General features: G+C 35.6%; 3 protein-coding genes across 5 annotated transcripts; 1 reads left to right on the top strand and 2 right to left on the bottom strand.

Annotated features, from left to right (window-relative positions):
* Positions 1 to 1086: 1086 nt before the first annotated feature.
* LOC108475015 (uncharacterized) lies at positions 1087 to 7799 on the bottom strand. Its single transcript, XM_053026313.1, is given in 5 exon segments — positions 1087 to 3206; positions 3209 to 4534; positions 5029 to 5360; positions 5362 to 6599; positions 6675 to 7799. Coding segments are annotated over 5 exon segments (6141 nt in total).
* An 868-nt stretch (positions 7800 to 8667) lies between these two features.
* LOC108475016 (uncharacterized) lies at positions 8668 to 10451 on the bottom strand. The gene is made up of 3 exons (XM_053026314.1): positions 10433 to 10451; positions 9718 to 10244; positions 8668 to 9639 (listed from the first exon to the last, which is right to left on the bottom strand). Exons 1-3 carry the CDS (start codon positions 10449 to 10451, stop codon positions 8668 to 8670), a joined length of 1518 nt encoding a protein of 505 aa, XP_052882274.1.
* An 8970-nt stretch (positions 10452 to 19421) lies between these two features.
* On the top strand, positions 19422 to 22667 carry LOC108476022 (scarecrow-like protein 1). 3 transcript variants are annotated; one of them, XM_053025869.1, is made up of 5 exons: positions 19422 to 19619; positions 20046 to 20107; positions 20690 to 21002; positions 21102 to 21692; positions 22414 to 22667. In XM_053025869.1, exons 2-5 carry the CDS (start codon positions 20099 to 20101, stop codon positions 22422 to 22424), a joined length of 924 nt encoding a protein of 307 aa, XP_052881829.1. In that variant the 5' UTR covers positions 19422 to 19619; positions 20046 to 20098; the 3' UTR covers positions 22425 to 22667. The 3 variants fall into 3 exon arrangements, with proteins under 3 accessions (XP_052881829.1, XP_052881828.1, XP_052881830.1); XM_053025868.1 differs by having other exon boundaries at positions 19422 to 20107; XM_053025870.1 differs by lacking the exon at positions 20046 to 20107 and having other exon boundaries at positions 19423 to 19619.
* The last annotated feature ends 56 nt before the right edge of the window (positions 22668 to 22723 follow it).

A 22723-nucleotide genomic window follows, 5' to 3' on the forward strand; every position in this document is an offset into this window, starting at 1 on the left:
CTACTACTTAGGGAGATAAGATCTGTAATTCAACCTGTTACCCTACTGCTTAGGGGTTTAAGGTTCTTCGTCTTCGATCTGCTCCACTTCTGCTTAGGGAGATAAGATCTGCAATTCAACCTGTTACCCTACTGCTTAGGGGTTTAAGGTTCTTCATCTTCGATCTGCTCCACCATTCTTTGGAGTACATGACCTGTTGAATTCGTTTCATGGACCTTTTTATGCCAAATGATTAGGATGTCATGATCAGAATGAATCAAATGCTCCTAGCTAGACGTGTTATGAATGGATCAAATAACTAGGATGCTATGATTGAAATGAATCAAATGCTCTTAATTAGATGTGTTATGATGTATGAATGAAAATGTCCTTTTTTGATTTTTTTTTTTTTGCCTGATTTGGTATTACTCGTTGTTCATAACGTATTATTCTGCCTTTCCTTCGACTGGTACCTCTGGCAGAAAACCCCAAGAATAATCACAATCTGGGCTATTCTTCCTCTAACGTTTCTAACCCTTAAATTTGGGTAATTCAAACCAATTATTCCCGTTTCAGGTCATTGTATCATTTAGAAGCTTTTCAGAGTAATATGCAAAACTCTTTTGTGAATATTATTAGCCCATTAATCATCATTTCGATGAAAAACACTCGACAAAGGTTATCGCATTAGACAAAATGGAATTTTATTTGAGAACAAAACTCAAAATGAATAGGGTAATCAAGATAGTAAATTTGCTAAGATACAAAATGAGAACTAACGAATTAATCAAGATAGCACATTCTGCCAAAAAATGTAAAGTGAATGAGATAAGAAAAAGTGTCCCAGATATCGTAGTATGAATTTCTCTGCACAAATTTCTCGAGGACCCTTTGAACTCGGTATGCGTTAGAAGATCAAAAGTATTTTGTCGATGCCCCAAGATGTGGCATCCCTCCTTCTTGTCAATTCAGAGGAAACAGGACCACTTCATGCCCCCAACTTCGATCAAAATTTGAATCGCCCATTCCTGGGTTTTCAACTCAAAACCCCTTTGGTCTCAAAGCGCCCTTTTACGGGTTTTCGCCTTGGCCTCTCCGTTTTTTTTTTTAGGTAAAATACCTCTTGACCGAATCTGAATTCACGGGATTAGGCAAGCTTTTACCATCCATCTCGGTCAAAATCAGAGCCCCTCCAGAGAAAGCCTTCTTTACCACATAAGGTCCCTCCCAATTCGGCATCCATTTTCCTCTGAAGTCTTTTTGTATGGGAAGGATCTTTTTCAATACGAGGTCTCCTTCATGGAATTCTCTAGGACGAACCTTCTTATTGTAAGCCTGCATCATTCTCTTTTGATACATTTGACCATGATGGATAGCCTTTAGCCTCTTTTCCTCAATCAAGTTCAACTGGTCGTATCGAGACTGGATCCATTCTGCTTCATCTAACTTTAGTTCTGAAAGCACACGTAGAGAGGGAATCTCGACCTCAATAGGTAGAACCGCCTCCATTCCATAAACTAAAGAGAATGGTGTTGCCCCGGTAGATGTTTTGACTGACGTCCGGTAGGCATACAGGGCAAATGGTAATTTCTCGTGCCAATCTTTATAGGTCTCAGTCATTTTTCCTATGATTTTCTTTATATTTTTATTGGCCGCTTCTACTGCACCATTCATCTTTGGGTGATACGGTGACGAGTTATGATGTTTAATCTTGAACTGGCTACAGACCTCTGCTATCGTGCTATTGTTTAAGTTCAGTGCATTGTCCGATATGATTCGCTCAGGTATCCCATATCGACATATGATTTCTTTCTTCAAGAACTTACTGACTGCCGACTTTGTGACGTTGGCGTAAGAAGTGGCCTCTACCCATTTGGTGAAGTAATCTATAACCACAAAGATGAAACGATATCTGTTAGATGCCTTTGGTGAGATTGGCCCAATGACATCCATGCCCCACATGGAGAAAGGCCATGGAGAAGTCATGACGTGAAGGGGTGAAGGAGGTACATGAATTTTATCTCCATAGATTTGGCATTTATGGCATTTCTTGGCATAGTTGATGCAATCTCTTTCCATGGTGGACCAATAATATCCGAACCTCATAATTTGTCTGGCCAGGGTGAAACCATTAGCATGTGTTCCGCAGACACCCTCATGAACCTCTTCCAGGATTTGCTTAGCCTCGATAGCGTCTACACATCTTAAGAGTACCTGATCCTTCCTTCTCCTGTATAGGATTTCTCCATCCAAGACATAGTCACTGGCCAACCTTCTTAGTGTCCTCTTGTCATTCTCAGTCGCTTGGTCTGGGTATTCACGACTCTTCACATATCGTAAAATATCCTGATACCAAGGATGGTCATCTTTCTCTTCTTCTTCTTTGATGTTGCAGCAATGAGCCGGAGCCTCATAAATGCTCATTTGGATAGGCCTCATATCCTCTTGCTTGTTCACTTTGATCATAGAAGCTAAGGTTGCCAAAGCATCAGCCATCTGGTTTTCATCTCGTGGAAGGTAGCAGAAAGTGATATCGTCAAACTCCTCGATTAACTCAAGGACCAGCCTTCGATAATTGATCAGCTTAGGGTCTCTTGTCTCTCATTCCCTTTTAAGCTGATTGATCACTAATGCAGAATCCCCATATACCTCTAGCACTTTAATCTTACGTTCTATTGCTGCACGAATTCCCATGATACATGCTTCATATTCGGCCATATTGTTTGTGTAATCAAAATCCAGTTTGCTGGTGAAAGGATAATGATCTCCGTTTGGGGATACCAAGACTGCCCCGATTCCGTTACCCACAGCATTTGAAGCTCCGTCAAAATTCAATTTCCACAGGTGACCTTCTTGAGAGTCTTATTCCGTGGTTGCAACGTACATCAGGTCTTCATTCGGGAAGTCAAAGCTCAATAATTCATAATCTTCTAAAGCTCTACTGGCCAGAAAATCTGCTATTGCACTCCCCTTTACAGCCTTTTGGTTCACGTAGACTATGTCAAACTCGGAAAGCAAAATTTGCCAACGAGCCATTCTTCCGTTCAAAGCGTTTGATTCCATCATGTATTTCAAAGGGTCCAGTTTTGAGATGAGCCAAGTTGTGTGGTACAACATGTATTGCCTCAGTCTTCGGGTTGTCCAAATCAAAGCACAACACAACTTCTCGATCGGCGAATATCTCGTTTCACATTCAGTGAATTTCTTGCTAAGATAGTATATTGCCTTTTTTTTCTTCCAGTCTCGTCATGTTGGCCTAGCACACATCCCATGGAATTCTCGAACACCGTCAAGTACAATATCAGTGGTTTATCCGGACAAGGTGGCATCAGTACTGGGGCATTGGATAGGTAATGCTTGACCTTGTTAAAAGTTCTCTGGCACTCCTCATCCCAAACACCTGGATTATGCTTCCTAAGGAGATGAAATATCGGATCACATTTTTCTGTCAGTTGTGAGATGAACCGAGCGATGTAATTCAGCCTTCCTAGGAAACCTCGAACTTCTTTTTGAGTACGTGGTGGAGGTAATTCTTGTATAGCCCTGACTTTATCTAGGTCGATCTCAATTCCTTTTTCACTGACCACAAATCCCAACAGTTTTCCTAACTGGGCTCCGAAGGTACACTTTGCGGGGTTGAGTTTTAGTTGGAACTTCCTTAACCTTAAGAATAGTTTCCTCAGGACCTGCACATGCTCATTTTCTGTTCTGGATTTTGCAATCATGTCATCGACGTAAACTTCGATCTCCTTGTGCATCATATCATGGAATAAAGTTACCATGGCTCTCTGATATGTTGCTCCCGAGTTTTTTAGCCCAAATGGCATAACTTTATAACAAAATGTTCTCCACATGGTTACGAATGTAGTCTTTTCCATGTCTTCCGGATGCATCTTTATTTGGTTGTATCCCGAGAAGCCGTCCATAAACGAGAAAAGTGAGTAACCCGCCGTGTTATCCACTAATGTATCAATGTGAGGCAACGGAAAGTTATCTTTTGGGCTGGCTTTGTTTAGATCCCTATAATCTACGCACATCCGTACCTTCCCATCTTTCTTAGGAACTGGGACTATATTGGCCACCCATTCTGAGTACTTGACCACTTGTAAGAAACCGGCGTCGAACTGCTTCTTGACCTCTTCTTTTATTTTCAACAAAACATCGGGTCTCATCCTTCGGAGTTTCTGTTGAACTGGCTTGCATTCTTCCTTTATAGGGAGTCGATGCACCACGATATCGGTATTCAATCCGGGCATGTCTTTATATGACCAGGCAAAGACATCCTTGAATTCTCGGAGTAACTCGATGAGGCCTCGCTTTGTTTCTGCAGCGATACTAGCTCCAATTTTCACCTCTTTTCCTTCTCCTTAGCTCACAATTTCTACCGACTCTTTGTGAGGTAAGATTTGTTTCTCCTCTTGTTCTACTATTCTTAACAAATCAGGAGATAGGCCACAATTTTGGTCATCTTCAAAATCCTCCGTGTCCTCTATACACAAGTCTTGTTCGAAAGGAATCTCTGAGTCATTGGCAATATCGCTCATATCATTGATATCTGGGGACCTGTTATAGATGAAGAAAGAAATCCAAAGAACAATGAATCTAAGAATATTTTATTTGTATGGTATGACTATGAATGAATTGGAAAGGATAAAAGAATATTCACTCAAGATGATACGCAAAAATACATTTTTTATTGAAATAACGATATTTGGACATATGCCTATTTCATGAAAGGATTCTTATTGCCCCTAGGCTGAGAGCAATAAGCTTGTTTTGAACATTACTCTGAGTTAACCCTAAAAGTTACGGGGATCTCCTCCACGGTCCAATTGTTCAAAACGCTTCGAGGATGTAAGGCTAATTCAGCTAAATTTTCTTCAGTTTTCCCCTCGGATATGGCGTTAATGCTCGAACTGTTCAATATTTCTTCGGCGGGCTCTTTCCTTGTCGATCTTCCTTTAGAGTGAATAGTCCCTCATGAGACGAATGTTTTGGATAAATGAGGGAAGACCATCGGCTCCCACTTGACCTCCTCACCATACAAACGCGTTCTCCTCATCTCTTGCCTTTTCTCTAGCTCTTTCTTCTTTTGCTTCGCATCTAGCTTAAATCCTAAGCCAAAGCGGTCTCGTTTTTCCTTCAACACTGGTACCTCGATCCTTCCTTGGAGGCATCTTCCCAGTCCTTTCCCTGGCAAAGCTCCTTTGCCAACAGTTAATCGTAGGCCCATCCTTGTGGTTTTGGATATTCTAGGTGCTGGGATCTTGTTTCCTTCGACGATGAATGTAGCATTGACAAATTCTAGTGATCGAAAAGAACATTCTATCGCCTCATCATCTGCATGCATCGCACGTGCGGTGCGCCACGGTGACAGATGCAATGATGTCTTCCTCCGCGTTTATCGTTATCAACCTACCCTCAGTTACCAACTTCAACTTTTGGTGTAGGGACGACGGTACTGCCCCTGCCGAGTAAATCCACGGTCTCCCTAACAGGCAATTGTATGAGGGCTTGATGTCCATTACTAAGAAGTCCACCTCGTATGTATTTGGGCCAATCAAGAGAGGTATCTCGATTCTTCCCATCACTCTCCTTTCCGTACCATCAAATGTTCTCACGACGTTTTGACATGTCTTCATGTGAGAGCTATCAACTGGCAGCCTATTTAGCGTGGACAAGGGCATGACATTCAATGCCGATCCATTATCAATCAATACCCCCGGCAATGTGTATCCTTTGTAGCGAGTGGTAATGTGTAGGGCCTTTGTAGATCCCATGCCTCCCGGTGGTATTTCATCATCATTAAAGAAAATAAAATTATCCGCGCTGATGTTATTGACCAGACGATCGAGTTTGTTGACAGAGATGTCATCCGCAACATATGTTTCATTTAAAACCTTCATTAATGCACTTCGGTGAGTATCTGAACTCAAGAGCAAGGCTAGTACGGATATACGAGCTGGCTGTTTGTGCAATTGCTCCACAACGCTGTACTCACTGTGTTTTAAGAATTTTAAGAATTCTTTAGCCTCTTTTTCAGTTACAGGCTCATTGACGGGTGATTCAGGTCTGGTCGTCTTTTCCTTTTCTTGTTCAATGACCACGAATTTTCCTTTAGCTGATTCTGCCTTTGTGTTCGGAGTATAACGCCTTCCGCTGCGTGTATAGAAACCCTCGTCTTGACCTTTCTCCAAAGCGACAACTGGATTCTCCCCTCCCGGGATCGTTACATTGCAGTCGTAATTCCAAGGAACCCTTTTGCTATCCTTATAAGGGAAAGCAACGGGCTTTTGAATTATGACCTTTGGCGCAATTGGTACTCCGACTTCATTGACTTTTGGTCGGGATATAATTACGACCGGGTGATTGACCCCTCGGACATTGTTGGTTGGCCCTTGCTCTGACGTGCACACATCTTCTCCCTTCGGGCCCTCGGTGTACTCAAAGAATTCGATCTCTTTATTTTCTATCAATCTCTGTACCAGAGCCCTGAATTTATTGCACTTTTGGATCTCATGCCCTTCCTCGTCGTGGAATTCACAATAGTATTTCCCTCCTTTAGGCTTCTCCTTTAAACCTTGTATAAGTAAACCTTCTTCCACCATTTTCTTCCAAACCTATCTCAACGGGGTCTTTACCTCTGATACGTCCATCTTAGTTCTCCTTCCTCTACTTTCGCTTATCACGTTTACCCCATTGTCTGAATGACTGGGTAATGGATTTCCCACCACATTAGGTTTTGTGGGATCATCGAACTTCACAATGCCCATCTTTATGAACCTTTCGACTAATTTTTTGAGGGCCGTGCAGTTCTCAATTGTGTGCCCCGCAATTCCTGCATGGTATTCGTATTGCGAGTTTGCATCATACCACTTTGGGAATGGAGGTTGCATGGGTTTTAGGTAAAAGGGAGACACTACATGCGCATCGAACAGATTCTGGTAAAGCTTCCTATACGTCATTGGGATTGGCGTGAACTGGACTCTTTCGGTGTTAGGCCTTGGATTAGAATCTTGACTTGCGGAGCCCTGATGGCTAGTAGTCACTGCTCTCAGCTGGTTTACTGTGACCGGCTTGGAATAACCCTTATAATATGCGCTCGCATTGTTCACCTCGTTTTCTTTCCTTCTTGGAGCCGTTCTCTTGGCATTTTCCCCTGCTTCAATCTTCCCACATCTTACCGCGTTTTCTATCATCTCCCCGGACATTACTATGTCCGAGAAGCTTTTAGTAGCACTTCCTAACATGTGGTTAATGAATGGGGCCTTTAGAGTGTTAATAAATAGCATGGTCGTTTCCTTCTCCAAGAGGGGTGGCTGGACTTGCATCGCTATTTCCCTCCACCGTTGTGCATATTGTCTGAAGGTTTCACTCGGCTTCTTTTCCATGTTTTGTAGGGTGATTCTGTCAGGTGCTATGTCCGTCACGTGACCGTATTGTTTTATGAAAGCTTGAGCCAAGTCCTTCCATGAACCAATTTGGGCACGGCTGAGCTGGTTATACCACTTGGCCGCAGATCCGATCAAACTGTCCTGGAAACAGTGGATCAACAGCTGATCATTGTTAACATACCCTGTCATCCTTCGACAGAACATCGTAATATGAGCTTCAGGGCAGCTCGTCCCGTTATACTTTTCGAACTCCGGGGTTTTAAATTTTGGTGGGAGCACCAGATCTGGGACCAAGCTTAAGTCCTTGGCGTCGATCCCGCCACAATAATCAGTAGCTTCCATTGCTTTGAATTTTTCCTCAGGCCATTTGCACCGATTATCGAGTTGTTTTGCCATATCTATTTTTCCTTTCTCCATTTCTGCCATGTCATCAAGGTCCGGGACAAATGGATTAGCTGGATTATCCCCGAGATTAGAGCCTGGTATTGCTGGGGCATGATCGTGACAGATGGTTTCGGTAAATTAATCTCGGACTTTATCGATACATGCGTCGGAGTGAAGCCAGGGGGGTATTGAGGATCCTCGTTAGTTTCTTCAACTTTATCCATAGGGCCCTTTCCCTTATCCGCTCCTTTCAACAACAGCTGGGATAATTGACTCATCATTTCTCTCTAGGACTCCATCATTTGCTCTTTCATCTCTCGCTGAATCTTGGCTAATTGCTCTTGCATCTGAGACTGTATTTGTTCTTGTATTTCTTTTTGCATCTACTCCAATTTCTCAAGTCTCTTATCCATTGATTTTTTCCTTGTACCGTAGGGGTGTGTGGTTGGTTGGTTTTCGTTCGTTTCCAGGTTACTGAAATAATTTTTAATTAATTAATTAGAAAACTCTTATGGCCTTTAATGCATAATGATATGATGCAAATGCAAATGCATGAATGCAAAGGAGGCATCAATTTTTGATTCAATTGCCCTTAGAAAATTTTACTTGAAAATAAAATCTTTTACATAAAGTCGAGTTACAAATAAAATCTCGCTCTAGCGCTCAAAGTCCTAATTTTTCTAAGCAATGAGGCCAGCTCTTGTCCGCGCTCCGATACTAACTCATATTTCACGCTCAGTGTGTCCGCCTGGACAGCTAAAGTTTGCAAGTAGTCCGCTACTTCCCGAATCTGAGTTATGGCCTCCCCCATAAGGTAATCTCTGTTTCTAACTTGGTCTTGCGCATGGTGAAGTTGCTCCTTCTAACGATCCTCGTTTGCCTCGAAAAATTGGATCCTCATCTCATAGTTTTACAGCGACGCCTCTAACTCTTCAATTTTTCCTTTCATTTCTTCTATCTTGCTCAAGCTTGCCTTCAATTCCATCGCGGTGTTGCGGTTTCGGTATTGACGCAGAGACTTCTCGACTTCTGACACTCTAGCCCTTAATTCCCCTCGCTCATTTCTGCTTTCCGACAGACTTTTCTCCAAATCTTCGTTTCGTGCCTGAGCTTCTTGGAATTTCCTTTCCCACCGGTTGGTATTAGCCTTTTCTTCTCGAATTTCATGGCGCCATTGTTCGGAAGTCTTACCTAAGCCCGCAGTCCTCATAGATAGGCGTAACTTCTTGTAGTCCATTTTCAAACTGTCTAGATCTTCTTCAGCCTTAGTCTTTCCTTTTTTCCACTTCTCAGCCTCTGACTTCTGGACATCAGCCTCTAACCTTAGGTGCATCTTCTCTTCCTCCAATTGTTCGATCTTCTTCCCAAGCTCCAAACTTTTCTTCTCGAAATCTTGTCTTATAATCTCTAATTCTGATGGGGCGATTTGTAATTGTTCTCCGACAGGTCGAGCACTCTCCAAGCTTGGCCTAGGAATATTATCATTAATCCTCTTCTTAAACCACTCGCTGTACTCGGGTGTTACCATAGAATCGATGGCTAACCTCTTCATCCAGCCAGTTTGTTTCCAAGCATCTGATAATTCCCGAACTTTCTTCTTATAGTGAGCACCTTTAAACGAGAATTCATTCTGAGCAAGTCTGTAGGTCGTGGGTACAAACTGCCTCGACTTGTATTGCCTCAAAGCTATCAACGGAGTATACCCAGTAGCTCCCCAGATTCCTAACAATGGCACCCAATCGAAGTTACCACATCGGTACATGATCTCGTCGAGGACCATCCAATAGGCTCTCCATTCAATATCCCCCTCCTTGAGGTTTTGAAGAATATCCATCCATTTCTCCTCCGAGATATCCTCTCTCCTCTGTATGGCTGCTTCTTCCTTCAAAGGGGAATAACCTTCGGAAAAGACTCGGTAAGAAACCTTGTCTACCTTCTACAAGTGCCCATGAAACCATACCATCAATAGTTGAGCACATCCAATGAATCGCCCCTCGCCCGCCTTCCGACATGAGCTCAAAGATCTGAAAGTTTCTGCCAATATCGCCGGTACTGGAGTGATTCCCTTCTCAAGGTGATCAAACAAGTCAATGACCGCCTTGTCCACGTGCCTCAAAGCCTTAGGAAAGATCACTAATCCGTAGATGCTTAAGGCAAATATATCGACCCTCTTTCTTTCGTCTGGGTGAGTCAAGATCAAATCTTGCAAATTCTCCCAAGGGACACATTTGCTATCTCTTTTTTGCTGAATCCGGGCGGTGACCCAAGGCTCGCTCATCTCAGAAATGCTCATCAGTTTCTTCACGAAAGCCTGACTACTAAAAACCCGGGCATAAGTCTTTCGGACCTGAATTTTTGGACACCTAAGCAGCGTAGTGTATTCCTCTATAGTAGGTACCAAATCCACTTCTCCAAAGGTGAAACACTTGTATGCAGAATTCCAAAATTGCACCGAGGCTCGGAACAAATGCTTATCCACTCTAATGTCTAGCAGATAGGATATATCACCATAACTTTGGTAAAACAACTGCTTGATCCTTTCATCCCAACTAGCCCAAATGTCTCTCAACTCTTGCAGCTCATTCTGTACTACATTGACGCGAGTGAAATCCCGTAGCTCCGATACATGCCCTTCTGCTAAGCTATCCCCTCTCTCAGATTGTAGCTTTTCCGACCAAGCACGAACGGCCGCATTATCCTCGACTTTACTAAGAAATTCATTCTCCATGTCAAATTTTCTAACTTAGTAATTGAATGTAGATTAACGCCTCCTTTAGTATATAATGTCATGTAAAAAAGACAATCAGAACAAAACATCGGTTAGTATCAGATAATAGCGATAGCATGCAAGTACACAAACGGTGATTATAACGCATATACAGGTAAGTACTAAGGCTCGACGCGGCTCCACCCAAGGATCGTTCCTACGGTTCACTATATGTGGTTTAGATCTAGGAAAAGAGGTACCCGAACCAGCAGATTCCTCAATCCTCACCCATTATAGGCTCATATAGATCGAGTTCGGTTCGGGGGGATACATTTCCCTATGACCATGCGGAGATGAAAATCTCACGAAATCATAGGTACGAATGTACCCCGGAAGCAATCCACTAGCCCATGCGGAGGTGAAAACCTCACGAAAGCGTAGTTTCTTACTCCCACTTAGAAAGTGTGACCGCAGTGGTCATGCAATGAAATGCAGTACTATTATACAAGACCCGCACCAAAACAATCATACAATCGAATGCAATCGAAAGATGCATGATTCTTAAAATACATTTTCGGTTTTTGACAAAAGGACAGTAAATAATCGATTTTCATAGCTCGACTCTCAAGTCCCCAGTGGAGTCGCCAAGCTGTCGAAACCATCCCTCGATTTAAAAATTTTAAATTTTTAAAAAAGGGGGGAAATCGACTTTTGAAAAACAAATGCATGGAGTCGCCACCGATATTTTGTTTTGGTGTGATCAGATCACCTAAAAATGAGGTTAGTTTAATAAAACATTTTTGGTTTATTAAAACAATGATTTTGGTCTACAAACTTTTGAGAAGATGGGTTCGGGAGTCGGTTACGCATGAGGAAGGATTAGCACCCTCACTACGCCCAAATTTGGTACCGAATCGATTAGATACTGACCTTTTGTCTAAAATCAAAAATATTTTTGAAGTGTGGTTCTGTTTTAATAACATTTAAATAACCCGAGTCGGTTGCCAAAAATCTTCTTGTTTTGACATCCAAAAATTTTTAATTTGAAAATTACAAAAGGATGTTCAACTGTTTAGTTCAACGGAAAATCGAAACCCAGCACAGGAGGGCACGATTCTCAAATCGCCAAACATTGAACATCGTCTTCGTTTTAAAGTGTTTTTAATAAACATGAGTGTGAATATAAAGGAATATTCGATTGTCTTGAACAAACGAGAAATCACAACCCAGCACGATAGGGCATGATTCTCGAATTATCAAATACCGAGTATTGCCTTAGTTTTAAAAGATTTTTAGAAGATATGAGTGGAATTTTGAAGGGAAGCCCGATTATTTTAAGCAAACGCAAAATTGCAACCCAACACGTTAGGGCACGATTCCGCGAATTGCTAAATATCGAACTTCGTCTTCGTTTTGAAAAATTTTTGAATGAATAATTATAGAGCTAGTTGAAGACATGTTAATTCGATTTGAAATAAAACGAAATTAACCATAAAATTTGGGTTTTTAGAGAACCGCCTTTCAAAAATCAAGTGAAACGATGATATGAGGTAAAGGCACATATGGTGATACGATGCTTAATGAATAAGAGTATTGATTGAATAGCAGAATAAGCAATTAATCTAAAAATTGTGACCTAATTTCGATCATGTATGAATAATAATTAACAAGAATAAGATGGATACCATGCAAGGAATATACATATATATAAAGCAACCAATAGAGCATATGCAAAATAAAATGGAATTTAAAAGTCAAGTGGTATAGGATTAATAAACTCATGCTATATAAATTGACAAGTTTGAATAAAAACTAGGAATATATATATAACTATTGAAATAGATATTAGAAAATGAAAGTTGAATTAAATTGTATGTAAAATAATTTAGCACAAATTTATTTAAAAAGTTGACAAAAGTATACGATAATTTAAAATATATACAATACGAAAGAATAATGGAGATATATGACAAGACATAATACACAAAATAAATTTACGAAATAAATAAAATCTTTTGAAAATAACCATTTGTAAAAATAAAACATAGAAATACAAACAAGATTGAGTAAATTTTATAATAAGCTATAATAGTTTTACGAATGTACTTATATATATATATATAGAGAGAGAAAGCTACGTGTATAAAACGTATAAATTAAATAATATATACACATGTATATAGATAGGTATCACTAAAACCTATATGTATATCATAATAATTTAAAAGCTGTGTTATGAGATATTATATAATAAAAGCGAGAACATACATATATTTAAGAGGGACTATAGGTGTAGAATAATGTGTGATTAATAATACGCGTAAAATAAAATTAACCTTATTATAAAGTATATATATATATATATACACATCTATGTGTATAATAAAAGGTTTAAACAACAAATTTAAAAGAAAATAAATAATTAGATATATACACATTACATATATGGGTATATTTACACATATAAATGGAAGTATAAATAACAAACAAAAACTATGCAAAACTTAACAAAATACTCCAAGATAATCTATTAAATGGTGAATAAGAAGCAAAATTCCACAAATAAAAGGGTTTCAAAGAGAGAAAGAAAAATATTGGAAATAATAAATACAAGAAACTCAATTGAAACGAAAATAAAATTAAAAGGACAATTAATAAATAAAATAAGTTCTTGAAATTAGAAGAAGGACTAAAACTTAACGTCACGCAAACACATAGGGACTAGAACGGCAATATACCGATCCCAAAATATGCATTTGGGCGGATCCATTTGCAAATAAGTGTAAACTACATAGCTAAATTAATAAAAAAGAAATACAAATGAAAGCCAAATGAAACATGGTGCAAGAGGAGGGACCGGTCTTGCAAATAGACCTCGCTATAAAATGCGCAGGTCATCAGGGCAGCTAAACGGATCGGGTCTGGGCTCTACCAAACGACATCGTTTTTGAGCCATTGAACTGTGCTTGAAACGTCGTCGCATTTGGCCCTTTAAAAAGGCTAAAAACTGGGTCACTCGGCCGAACCCTAGCCCCTTCCCCTCTTTCATTGCTTAATCGACTCCCAAGTGCTCCTCTCAGCACTAATGCGCCACCATGAGCGTCGGTCTGCTCGTTCGAGCCCTAAAGGAGGGGTTTTCGTCTTTGAAACCCCCATTCAGACTTCGATTTCGACGAAGTGAAGGGGGAGCGACGGCTAGTTTCGCAAGGTAAACCTCTCTTTCGCTTTCTTTTTTTGTTTTTGAGATAGATCTCTTTCGCTTTCTTTTTTTTTTTTTTTTTGTTTTTGAGATAGATTTCAAAATAAAAAGAAAATAAATGCGTAAAAATGAAAACAGGGAACAACCTTTGCAGAATATTCAACTTCTTTGCATTTGATTTCTCTTTTTTTTGTGTAATCTCTTCGTAGTCTCCTTTTTTTACAATTGAAAATCAAAGGCTTTATAGCCGAAAAAAACAACAATTTTTGTCCTCTGCTTTTGTATTGGCTTGTTGCTGCTTTTGCTTGTTTTCTTTTGCAGTCGAGCACGGGTCTGTGCGTTGGCGCTGGGTATGGGTTCGTAGATCTGGGCGACGTGAGGCCGTCGTTGGCCCTTGGCACGAGGGTATGGGGCGATGGCAGACAGTATGGGCGATTGAACTTGGGGGCTAGGGTTTGTCGGCTGAGAAGTTTTAGGACTAGTTGGGCTAAGGTTTAGTTTTGGGCTTGGGTATATTGGGCTGTTATATTTGTTTATGGGCCCGGGAAATATTGGGTCTGTACAGACATCACTCAAAAATTCCCCTTTTGTCACTTTATTTCCTTATTTTACTATATCACGGATAATATTTTACTGTAAAAATTTTCGGGGTATTACAAAAAAATTATTTTCAATTCAATTTCAAATGCGTCCTTCCATGCTACATTTTCAGGCTTTTATACATTTCCCATATGCTAATTTTAGCATGATTCCCTCTAAAATTATGCCTAACAACCAACAAAAATCCACATAATTTTCTAAATCCACATAATTTTTTGCAGAGGGACTTTTGTAAGTTTTGATTAAGGTAGTGTTTGAAAAGTCACCTAATAATTGGATTTGGGTGTAATTGCTTGTAATTACACAAGAGTAACATGTTTAGATATCTATTTTAATTGATGGGTCTTACCGAGTTGAGTGTAATTGGAGTACCCTAATTACACCTTCCAATTTATAGGAGGTGGGAATTGGACTGATTCGCAAGTAATTACACCCAATTCCAATTTTTAAAAAATTATTTTTATACAAGTTATAAAAATTATATTATAAGCATGAACACGCATGAAAATTTGGAATTGTTATGCCAAAATATTTCATATATTATAAATCTTAAAAATTATTATAAAAACAATTGATATATTTTATAAAGTTATAACAAAGAAATATATATTTAAATCCTAAAAATTTAAAGATATGGTTAAAATTTTATTATAGAAAATAATTTATATATTATAAAATTGTTATAATATATGTTTCTTTATAGAAAAGTTATGACTAAGAAGTATAGACATAATTTATTAATATGTCCATGCTATATATTATAAAAATAATATATTTATTCATAAAATTGTTTTATCATAACTTATTTATAAAAAAAAACCTTCTAAAGTTATGAAAAATATTATTTATAAGAAGTGTTATTAAAGGTTTGGACAATTTATAAAATATTTTTCTATAAAGGTTATATATTATAAATTGTATATACTTTTATATTTAATTTACATATTATAGAAATTGATATAATTTAGTATAAGTTTTCTCTAAATTTAAGTTTTTATAATTAAAGCTATGAGGTATGAGCTATTCGGACTATGAACCAAAATATTATAAGGTTGATATTAATTATGCAAATAGAAAATATTTTCTTGCACTATATGATGGTGTATGATACCATTTGAGAAAATGGTGTCAGACGCAAGCACCATAGATAGATTATGGACTCTTTAATTTAAGACATTCAATGTTTTGAAATGTGATTGAAAGGACATTTGTTGTTTTAAAAAAATATTTCTCATATTAGCAACATCACATTAGTATAACTTTAATCATAGTTGAAATTGTGATGATCCAAACTTCAAAAAGTACATGGAAGGAGGAGATATTGATAATTTTAATTATATAGATTTAAATTCAAATAATAATAAACTCGATTAAGGACCAACAAATGATGATAAGGAGTATATGTTAAGTATTAAAGAGGAATAACCTAACAAATATGCACTAAAACAATTAAAAAATTTCATCTGGTGTTTTTTTATTGTTATTTCTATTAGAAATTGTATTAAAAACTACTTTTTTAACTAATATAATACATATGATGACCTGATTTTAATTTTTGTTACTTATTTAAAAATTATTTTATTATATTAATAATTTTGTAATAATTAATATTTTTAAAATATAAATTATTTAATTATGTAATTACAAATTGTAGTGTCAACTATGACATAAAAATTACCATATAATTATATTCTATCAATAATTTTACATAAAATATTACCCAACCACAAAATGATCAAATCTTTAGTAATGTTTTGTATAATCAATCAATTACACAAAACATTATCATATTGTACAAATTTATAAATTTTTATTTAACTACACAAATTATTATAAAATTGTAATTACTATTTTCTACAACATAAATTATCTAATTACACAAATTAATTATACAACCTTAAATCTTAGGAATAAAGAAACATTTAGGCTTTCATGACAATGTTTTTAATTTGATTTTTAAATTTTGTTGGTTCACATTAATCTTAAAATTTAATAGTTTTTTGCTTAAACTTAAATTTTGTTAAAGTATGATGAAGTAACATTATGAGTTTCTGTCAAATTATAATTTGATTTTTTATAATATATATTTTGAATTTCTTTATACTTTTAACATTTTCTTTTTGTATATTTTTAGATTTTATATTATTTTTTATTTTTTAAATGATAACATCTCACAACCTTATAATATCATATTATTATTTTTATACGAAATTTAAATTTAAAAATCAAAATGAAAATAAATTCTAAAATTAACATAGAGCAAAGTTTTCTAAAATCAAATTAAAAATTACTAAATTCAGTATTTTAAAAATCAAGATAATGCTCGGTAAATTTAACTATGGAATTAGGACAGCAATCATTTGATTTGACAAATTAAACTTTGGCTTATATTTCAAAGCCAAAGTCTCCCTATTTCTTATCTTATGATTGCTCACTACTCGGTTTTGATTCATTTCACATTGCATATTCTTTATACTTCAATGGTAAATTTGACATTGTTATATAAACATAAATGAAGCAATTGAAGTCAACCCAAACTTAAAATACACTCCTCTTTTTCGAAATATGTATATTTTTATATTCAATAAAAGGAGTTTTTACAATTTAAAATAATTCTATCTTTTCTTGAATTAAAATATATAAAAAAACTTATTGATTAAATTTTAATTCAATTCACATTAGTATTATTACCAATGTAAAAGAACATGAATTTAAGTGAGCTAAAATGTATTATTTTCCTATTTATAAATTAAAAATGATCATGAATATTCTAAAAGTTAAATATAATCAAAATATAAAATTAGATAGTTCAAAGAAAATATTGAAAATTGTATAAGGATAATGATCAAATAAAAAGATAAAATGTTGCTAAAATGTCCAAAAAGTAATTTAAAAAGAATAAAAAACTAATATAAAAGAGAAAAAAAAAAAGGAAAAGCCATCAAAGTTGTTAAGAGGTTGACTATTTCTGACGTCTCCTTCTGGACTACGTGTTTTAGCCACGAAGATTGAATATTGGAGTCGTGGAGAACTTTCACGACTGTCTTTTTATCCTTGCACGCGTTTCGACTACCTTACACGCCAAAAGTAAAACAATTATTATTTTAAATGAGATTCAAATTTATGAAACTTAATGCTACAAAATTATTATTATTTTTATGTTTTAATTTGATTAATATAAATATTATTATCAATGTAAAAATATGTAAATTTAAATGTGTTAAAATGTGTTATTCTTTTATTTATTAATTAGAAAAAATTATAAATAATTTTAAATATTATATAAAAATATATCATAAATTAATTATAGAATACATTATTTTTCACCTTTCGTATAATAAATACCGTACGGATTATCCTCATAAAATTTACTTTTTTTATCTAATTGTGTTTCAACCTAACATGATTGAAAATGTAGAAATGATGTAATTTTAAACGAATTTGAGAAAACGTATGAAGAAAATTTTATTATTTTATTTTATTTTCTTAGAATTGAAACAAGATGGAATATATATATATATATATATATATATATTTATATTTTTGAGATGCAACGAAAAGTTCTACACAACTCTCAAAAGTAAATAATTTTTTACATGAAAAAATTTAACCCATGAAAAAGAGTTAATGTATATTTTGTCTTGAATTTATTACAAATTGATATTTATTTTATTTAATTAAATTATTTTAAGATATTTTAGTTAATTCTTATTAAAGTTTTGATAATGTGATACTATTCGTTAATAACATAATGATACGTGGTAACTTTAAAGTAATACACTTAATAATCATTATTTGAAAATAAAAAGATTTAAAATTTTAAAAATATATAAATTTATAAACAATTATACAATTATATAAAATTATAAGAAATTATAAAACTATAAACATTCTAGAAAAATTCTAAATTATAAAAAAATTAAAATCTAAAAATCCTAAAAACATTTGGAAATTTTTTGAAAATATCATTTTTATGTTATTATTGTTTGAAAGTATAAAAAATATAAATTTTCAAAATGAATTTAAACAAAATAATGTCCATATTCATTTGAATATGAATATCTTTCTATTTTAGATTTATTTAGGAGGTGAATTAAAATCTAATTTCTGATTAATTATAACAATCACATCATCAAAAAATTAATATTTTTAAGTATTTGGAGTAATGTGAGTGATGAAATCTAAATTTTGTATCAATTTAATAAAATAAAATAAATACAAACTAGATAAGTGTCAAAATTAAAGGGTAAAAATATGCTTTAACTAGAAAGTCTAACAAAAATATTTTAAATAAAACAAAAAACTTGGTTTAAATAATATATTTTTTAATAATTTTATAAAAAACAATAATAAAGTTTAAACATTAAACCTTAAGCTGACAAAAAAAGCCTCCAACCACTATTTAAAATTTTTTATAATTTTTTTTCTTTCAGTTAAATCATGAGTATAACATAATTTAATAATTTTAATAAAAATAATTGGGTAAAAAAATTTGGTCAATGAATTATAAAAAGTTATAAAATAATTATTTAATTATTTAATTTTATTTTTATTACCAACTGACAAATTTAGCCATCAACATATATGAATTATACCAATTTAGTCTTAATTCTAAAATTTTAACCCTTAATATTTACATATCGTAATTTAGTCTTTTTATATTTTTTGTAATATTAAGAATTAATTTTAAAAAAATAATAATAGATAAAAATTATTATCTTATATTTTGAGTGTTTCTACTTTTTTTTATATATTTTCAACTAAATTTAACTAATAAAATTAGTTTTTTAGTTTTTAAGTGAAATATATTACAAAAAAAAGAAAAACTATAAAAATAACCAATTTACACGATACTCAAATGTTGAAAGTAAAATTTTTAGAGTTAAGACTAATTTAGCATAATATATAAATATTTATGTCAACTTTAAAAGCTGCCGCCTTTAGTCAGTTATGACAAAAAAAAGTTAAGTAATTATTTTATAATTTTTAAAATTAAGTGACAAAAATATTTTAATAGTTAGATAATTATTATTGACATTTATTAAATAATTTAATATATATTAATATTAGTGCAGGGGGTTTGAAATATATTAGACGGTGAGGATTGAATGATTAGAAAAAGAACAGCCAATGATGGCGCCACATAAAAAGAGAGAGCCACAAAGCATCATCACATTGCGCTCTCTAAACAGCGTCTCAGAGTCAGACAAGTTGGTATAAACATGCAGACTCTGACAAAACAAACAAAATAAAATAAATAAAACCTGTTTTTCATTTTATGAGATAGAAGAAAAACACACAAAGTCACAATAAACAATTTAGGAAAAAAGAACACCCTTTCAGTTTCAGTTTGAGGGTGAGTTTCTCACTAGAAAATTGAATTTGCTTTTTCATGTCTGGTCTTTCTCTTTCTTCTCTTAGTATTACAACTTGGGTCATAATGGAATATTGATCTGTTCAGATTCTTGTAGCCCTTTGAAGTTACCCATTTATTATATTATATATATCCTTATCTGGGTATTCTTTGTTTGTTTGTTTATTCTTTTTTTTCTTACAATTTTGGTTTTGTTTTTACTTCTTTGTTGGGTGTTTTTCCTTGTGCTTCGTTGATTATTTAATCATACCTAACCGCATAATCTAAAGTGTTTGGAATAGGTATATTTTCTTTAGGATTGGTATTTAATTAGTTGAATACAAGGTCTATCCCATCGTTTTCATCTCCATTGAAGCAAAGTGCTATAAAGTTCAGCTTTATCTGGAATTTTATCTGTTGAAATTGTAGGATTTTTCTGTACAAATAATGATCTTTGCCTCTTCTTCTTGAAGACCTTTCTCATGCATCAGGTAAAGGAAAACCCTTTCTTTTTTTGAACTTTTTGATGAGTTTTTTAAGCCCTGAAATGGAACATCAAGAACTTGTTTTTGAATTGTTGAATGTTTTGCTGTGTCCTGTATGTTGCCTGTTGTTCTTTTTCCCTCAAAATCAGTTCTCAGAACCTTGAATTTGATCATTTTTCGAGCTATTTGGTAGACTTGTTTACGAGCCTTGAAATCGAGTTTTTTTGCTGACGGATCTTCATCCGGGTCGATGCTTTCTCTGTTATTTGTATGTTAAGGATGATAGCAAAACATGTCTATGGCAACCTTTCTAAGATCTTTCTGGTCTGAGAATGCTGAAACCCAAACTCTTTCACCATACTCACAAGTGATTGTCCAGCCTGATCTGACCAAGAAGGGATCCCAACTTCCCGGTTTCCGTAATCTAAATACTGCGGTGACATGGTCCATTTCTTACGGGCCACTTGTTTTGTACTAACACGTCTTGCTGCCAATGATTAGTCACATGATGCAGATTATTTCATGTTACTCATAAGCTATTTGAGTTCATGTCTTGCATCGGTGTTTGATTTGTGATTTTTTCTGCAGGAACCATTTTATAATTCGACTGTCCAGAGAGTTGGAACCATGTCTTTAGTAAGGTCTGCGGAACCAGCTACTGCGTCATGTAGAAATACGAAGCTCTATTCAATACAGGATAGCAGTGACAGTACTGGCATGGCCATTCGAATGTTTGGTTCTGATAAGCATAAGTCTGTTTATGTTATGGATTCTTACAGCAGCGAGAGCTACGAGAAATACTTCCTTGATTCTCCTACAGATGAGCTTATACATTCATCTAGTTCTGGAATTTCTGGAAGTTCAGTTCGCCTACAAGATGTCTCTTCTTGCCAGATAAGAGGTAGTTCATTTTTCTCCGTAACTGATCTAAAACCATTGAAGTCTTCTATTTCGTTAATTCAATGCTCTTATATTGTCCAATCCATTTTTTTTTAAAAAGATTACTCAGAAATCCAAAGCCCAGATACGCTAGACTCTGATTCGGATAAGATGAAACTGAAGCTTCAAGAACTGGAGAGAGCTCTGCTTGCTGATAATGACGTTGATGGGGATGATGACATGTTTGGCACTGGTCTAAGCATGGAAGTAGATGGTGAGTGGTCTGATCCTATCAGGATGGGTTCTCATCACGACTCGCCAAAGGAGTCATCATCCTCAGGTTCTTATCTCGATTGCGTTAGTGGTGACAAAGAGGTTTCACATGTGTCATCTCAGACTCCTAAGCAAATGCTGATTGAATGTGCTGCTATACTCTCAGAAGGTCACATTGAAAAAGCTTCAGCCATAATAAATGAGCTTCGCCAGAAGGTCTCGATTCAAGGAGATCCGCCCCAGAGAATTGCAGCCTACATGGTCGAAGGCCTTGCAGCTCGCATGGCAGCATCCGGAAAATATCTTTACAAAGCTTTAAGATGCAAAGAGCCCCCTTCTTCTGATAGGCTTGCAGCAATGCAAATCCTCTTTGAAGTGTGCCCTTGTTTCAAGTTTGGATTTATGGCAGCAAATGGTGCAATTATTGAGGCATTTAAAGGTGAGAAAAGAGTACATATAATAGATTTTGATATAAGTCAAGGTAGTCAATATATTACACTGATTCAAACAATAGCTAAGCTGCCGGGTAAGCCACCTCATTTGAGGTTAACCGGAGTTGATGACCCTGAGTCAGTCCAACGTCTTAATGGAGGCCTCGAAATTGTCGGACTAAGACTTGAGAAGCTAGCAGAAATACTCGGTGTACCTTTCGAGTTTCGAGCAGTTCCCTCGAGGACTTCACTTGTTGCTCCATCTATGCTGGATTGCAAGCCAGGCGAAGCACTTATAGTGAACTTTGCGTTTCAACTCCATCACATGCCTGATGAGAGTGTTTCAACGATCAATCAGCGAGATCAGCTTCTTCGGATGGTTAAGAGCATGAATCCAAAACTTGTTACTGTCGTTGAGCAAGATGTAAACACAAACACATCACCATTCTTCCCAAGGTTTATCGAAGCCTATAGTTACTACTCTGCTGTTTTTGACTCCCTGGACGCCACCCTTCCTAGGGAGAGCCAGGATCGGATGAACGTCGAAAGACAGTGCCTGGCACGGGACATAGTTAACATCATTGCATGTGAAGGAGAGGAAAGGATAGAACGATACGAAGTCGCAGGGAAGTGGAGGGCAAGGATGATAATGGCTGGCTTCAAGTCATGTCCGATGAGTTCGAATGTAATTGATACAATCCAGAAGCTTATCAAGGAATACTGTGACAGGTACAAGCTGAAGGAGGATGTGGGTGCACTTCATTTTGGTTGGGAAGACAAAAGCTTGATTGTTGCTTCAGCATGGAGTTAGGAAGTTCAGCTCTGAATGTTCATTGTAAACTATAGAGTTGTTCCAGAAAAATGACTTTAATCCTTTGTGCTTATGTAAAATTCCAGAGAAGAGTAGGTATTGCTAATTATCTAACATTTTTCTTAAATAATATATGTTTTTCGAAACATTTGAACGATGTTCACCTCAATAACTCGAGCTGCTTAAGTTTTTTGAGTCAAGTCCAAGTAAATTGAAAAAGAAAGGAGA

This window comes from Gossypium arboreum, chromosome 3 (genome assembly GCF_025698485.1).
Source record: "Gossypium arboreum isolate Shixiya-1 chromosome 3, ASM2569848v2, whole genome shotgun sequence".
Taxonomy (NCBI): Eukaryota; Viridiplantae; Streptophyta; class Magnoliopsida; order Malvales; family Malvaceae; genus Gossypium; species Gossypium arboreum.

Bases quoted from the DNA above. Each gene is read 5' to 3' on its own strand.
- LOC108476022 (XM_053025868.1), top strand. The intron at 21,003-21,101 runs GTAGTTCATTTT...TTTTTTAAAAAG, and splicing joins CTCTTCTTGCCAGATAAGAG to ATTACTCAGAAATCCAAAGC.
- LOC108475016 (XM_053026314.1), bottom strand. The intron at 9,640-9,717 runs GTATGGTTTCAT...TCCCCTTTGAAG, and splicing joins GATGTGCTCAACTATTGATG to GAAGAAGCAGCCATACAGAG.